This window comes from Phocoena phocoena, chromosome 5 (assembly GCF_963924675.1).
Source record: "Phocoena phocoena chromosome 5, mPhoPho1.1, whole genome shotgun sequence".
In the NCBI taxonomy this organism is placed as follows: domain Eukaryota; kingdom Metazoa; phylum Chordata; class Mammalia; order Artiodactyla; family Phocoenidae; genus Phocoena; species Phocoena phocoena.
In genome coordinates, this window is record NC_089223.1 from 5599059 (window position 1) to 5602492 (window position 3434).

Sequence of the window (3434 nt, forward strand, 5' to 3'; positions counted from 1 at the left end):
ATTAATTACCTATTGTAACCTTGAAGTTCTTATCCACATTTGTCTTTTCTGTCCCTTACATTATTTATACATAAATTAAAAAAAAAAGTTCTGCTATTTTAACACGAGTCGACACACCATAGAAGTGATGATAGATTTACACTTACTGTAATTGTTATTGGTTGACATTTACACTGTACTTGTTGCCAGTTAAAGACTTCCCTAAACTTTTTAGTAAATGAATAAGGTAATGGGAACAAATGGTATAATGTTTCCTTCTCAATGGATTAATTTATAGCAGTCATGGAATTGTTTTTCGAGTTGCTAACTAATGTCTTTTTATTCCAAGCAGGAGAATAATATGGCTTCAGAGCTCAAGGATTATTATAACAAGACGCTTGCTGCAGAGAACAATACTGCCGCCACTCGGAATTCTGATTTCCCAGTCTGGGATGACTATAAAAGCAGTGTCGATGACTTGCAGTATTTTCTGATTGGACTCTATACCTTTGTAAGTCTTCTTGGTTTTATGGGGAATCTACTTATTTTAATGGCTCTCATGAGGAAGCGAAATCAGAAGACGACGGTCAACTTCCTCATTGGGAATCTGGCCTTCTCCGATATCTTGGTCGTGCTGTTTTGCTCGCCTTTCACACTGACCTCTGTCTTGCTGGATCAGTGGATGTTTGGCAGGGTCATGTGTCATATTATGCCTTTCCTTCAATGTGTGACAGTGCTGGTTTCCACTTTAATTTTAATATCAATCGCCATCGTCAGGTATCATATGATAAAGCATCCTGTATCTAATCATTTAACAGCAAACCATGGCTATTTCCTGATTGCTACTGTCTGGACACTAGGCTTTGCAATGTGTTCTCCCCTCCCAGTGTTTCACAGCCTTGTGGAACTTCAGGAGACGTTTGGCTCAGCGTTGCTCAGCAGCAGGTATTTATGTGTCGAGTCGTGGCCATCCGATGCATACCGAATTGCTTTCACTATCTCCTTATTGCTTGTTCAGTATATTCTGCCCTTAGTTTGTCTAACTGTAAGTCATACCAGTGTCTGCAGGAGTATAAGCTGCGGATTGTCCAACCAAGAAAACCAACTAGAAGAAAATGAGATGATCAACTTAACTCTCCATCCTTCCAAAAAGAGTGGGCCTCAGGTGAGGGTCTCCAGCAGCCGGAAATGGAGTTACTCATTCATCAGAAAGTACAGAAGGAGGTACAGCAAGAAGACGGCATGCGTGCTGCCTGCTCCGGCGAGACCTCCTCCAGAGAACCGCTCAAGAAGGCTTCCAGAACACTCGGGCTCTGGGAAAAGTCAGCCCCCTTCATCCCGTAAGTTTATACCAGGGGTCCCCACTTGCTTTGAGGTGAAACCGGAAGAAAACTCAGATGTTCATGAGATGAGAGTAAACTGTTCTACCATGAGATTAAAAAAAAGATCTCGAAGTGTCTTCTACAGACTGACCATCTTGATACTAGTGTTTGCAGTGAGCTGGATGCCTCTGCACCTTTTCCATGTGGTGACCGATTTTAACGATAGCCTGATTTCAAACAGGCATTTCAAGTTGGTGTATTGCATCTGTCACTTGCTAGGCATGATGTCCTGCTGTCTTAATCCAATTCTATATGGATTTCTTAATAATGGGATCAAAGCCGACTTAAGGTCCCTTATACGCTGTCTTCATATGTCATAATTCTCAATGTTTTCCAAGGAAAGTACAAGTATGGGGATCATCTAAAATATATTCACAGTGACTGTATATGTATAATCAACAAATTTTGTTAACTTACAGAATTTATGTGTAAGAAGCCTGGATTTGGATATCAGTTCCTAATATATGGAAGATAATTTTAACATGTTATAATAGGATAAATTCATTTAGTTGTATGGAGTCATTGTCAATCCAATCTGTAATTTCATTTTAAAGAGTAGTTATATTACCTTCCATTTCAGCCTGTCCTGTAAACCAATGAACTGTAAGTTCTTGTTTAAAATAAAAGTTATATTTAACCATCTCAGTATTTTTTGTTCAAAATTATAAGCAAAAACATTTCTCCTAAGACGTTTAATTTCAGGTATGAGGAACACCTAATAATCTTCATTTTTACTTCACAGATTTCTTCATAGTTAGTTTCTGACAATACAGAAAACTTTAATATGACCAGCAAGCCATAACTAAGTGACAGATATATGCCTAGGTCATAAATTAAATGTCAACATTGGATACAGTTTTAGAACCTCTAAAGGAAAATTTTTATATCCTATTATTGATGATTGGTCAAATTGTCAATTTATTCCCCACTATCCTAGTAATACACAGTTAATTTATCAAATAAAAATAGATTTTAAATCTTTTCTAGACTTATACCATGACATTAAGCTATCAAACAAAGATTGTTTCATATACATCTTTTATATTCTAAAATTTGAAATATAAGTGGTATCTATATTTCCAAGTATTAAATAATTGTAAAGAATACTTGAAGTGTCTACAGGGGGAAAAAAAGTTTAGTTAATTTTTTTGGCCAAGATGTAGAATGATTAATATACTTTATGCCATTTCAGTACTGAGGTCTCGTATGCTATCTTACTAGATTGAGGTCAGTCTTTTCCACTGGAGCTTTTTGTTTGTTTTAGCCAGTTTTTTTTATAGAACTAGGTCCCTGAAAATAATGAATGTTTTCACATGAGGCTCAGATGTGCAAAATCATAATGCTGTCTTCAGTTCCTTTTCTCTGATTTAACCGTCTCCTGTATGGATTCCTGTTCATAAGGGAAAACAACTGAGCAAAACAAGAAACCGTTTAAGTTTTCAAATAGTAGGTAACTCTGGTCGTTGTTTAGTCAATTGAAAGTCCAGACTCTCTACGGGGGCTTTTTTTCGGGCCTCTCCTGCTTCCCTAGGCAAGGCCTACACATAGGGGAAGCAGAAGATGGCGCTGGTCCCCAAGTGTCCTCTGCTGACTCCTGCCCAGCTCCAGGTGAGAGGTAACTGTCTTGCCTGGTCTCTCTGTTCCATCAGCTTCTCCGTGTGTTGTAGAATGTATGGTCTGTTCTCAGCAGGGTCCAGGCCTGAGGGTCCAGCCCCGGCATTCTCCACCCCTGCTGATGTAAACTCACTGGCTGTGAGGTCCCTCTGAATCTCCACCACGTTTTCCAGTTTGTCCTGAGCCTGGGCTGTCTGCTCTGTGGGGTCTTGTCCCTGCCAAGGCCGGGGACACTTCAGGAACTTTATCACCAAGAACTCTTCAGAAAGGTATTGTCGACTATAAAGATATTCACAACCTGAGAGTTGAGAGTTCTGTTTTATTCGACGGGAAGTTTTAGGACTTCAAGCCCGGGAGGCAGCCTCTCAAGTAACCCTGAGAGAATCGCTCTCAGGAGGCGGTGGGCAAAGAGCGAGGATATAGAGAAGGTTTGCAGCAAAGGGCCGAGGGAGCATAAAA

The 3434-nt window shown here is 39.6% G+C and overlaps 1 protein-coding gene across 1 annotated transcript; it reads left to right on the forward strand.

Annotated features, from left to right (window-relative positions):
- The first annotated feature begins 310 nt into the window (after positions 1–310).
- NPY5R (neuropeptide Y receptor Y5) lies at positions 311–1999 on the forward strand. Its single transcript, XM_065878176.1, has one exon. The coding sequence runs from the start codon at positions 311–313 to the stop codon at positions 1679–1681; it is 1371 nt and encodes a 456-aa protein (XP_065734248.1). The 3' UTR covers positions 1682–1999.
- Positions 2000–3434: the final 1435 nt, after the last annotated feature.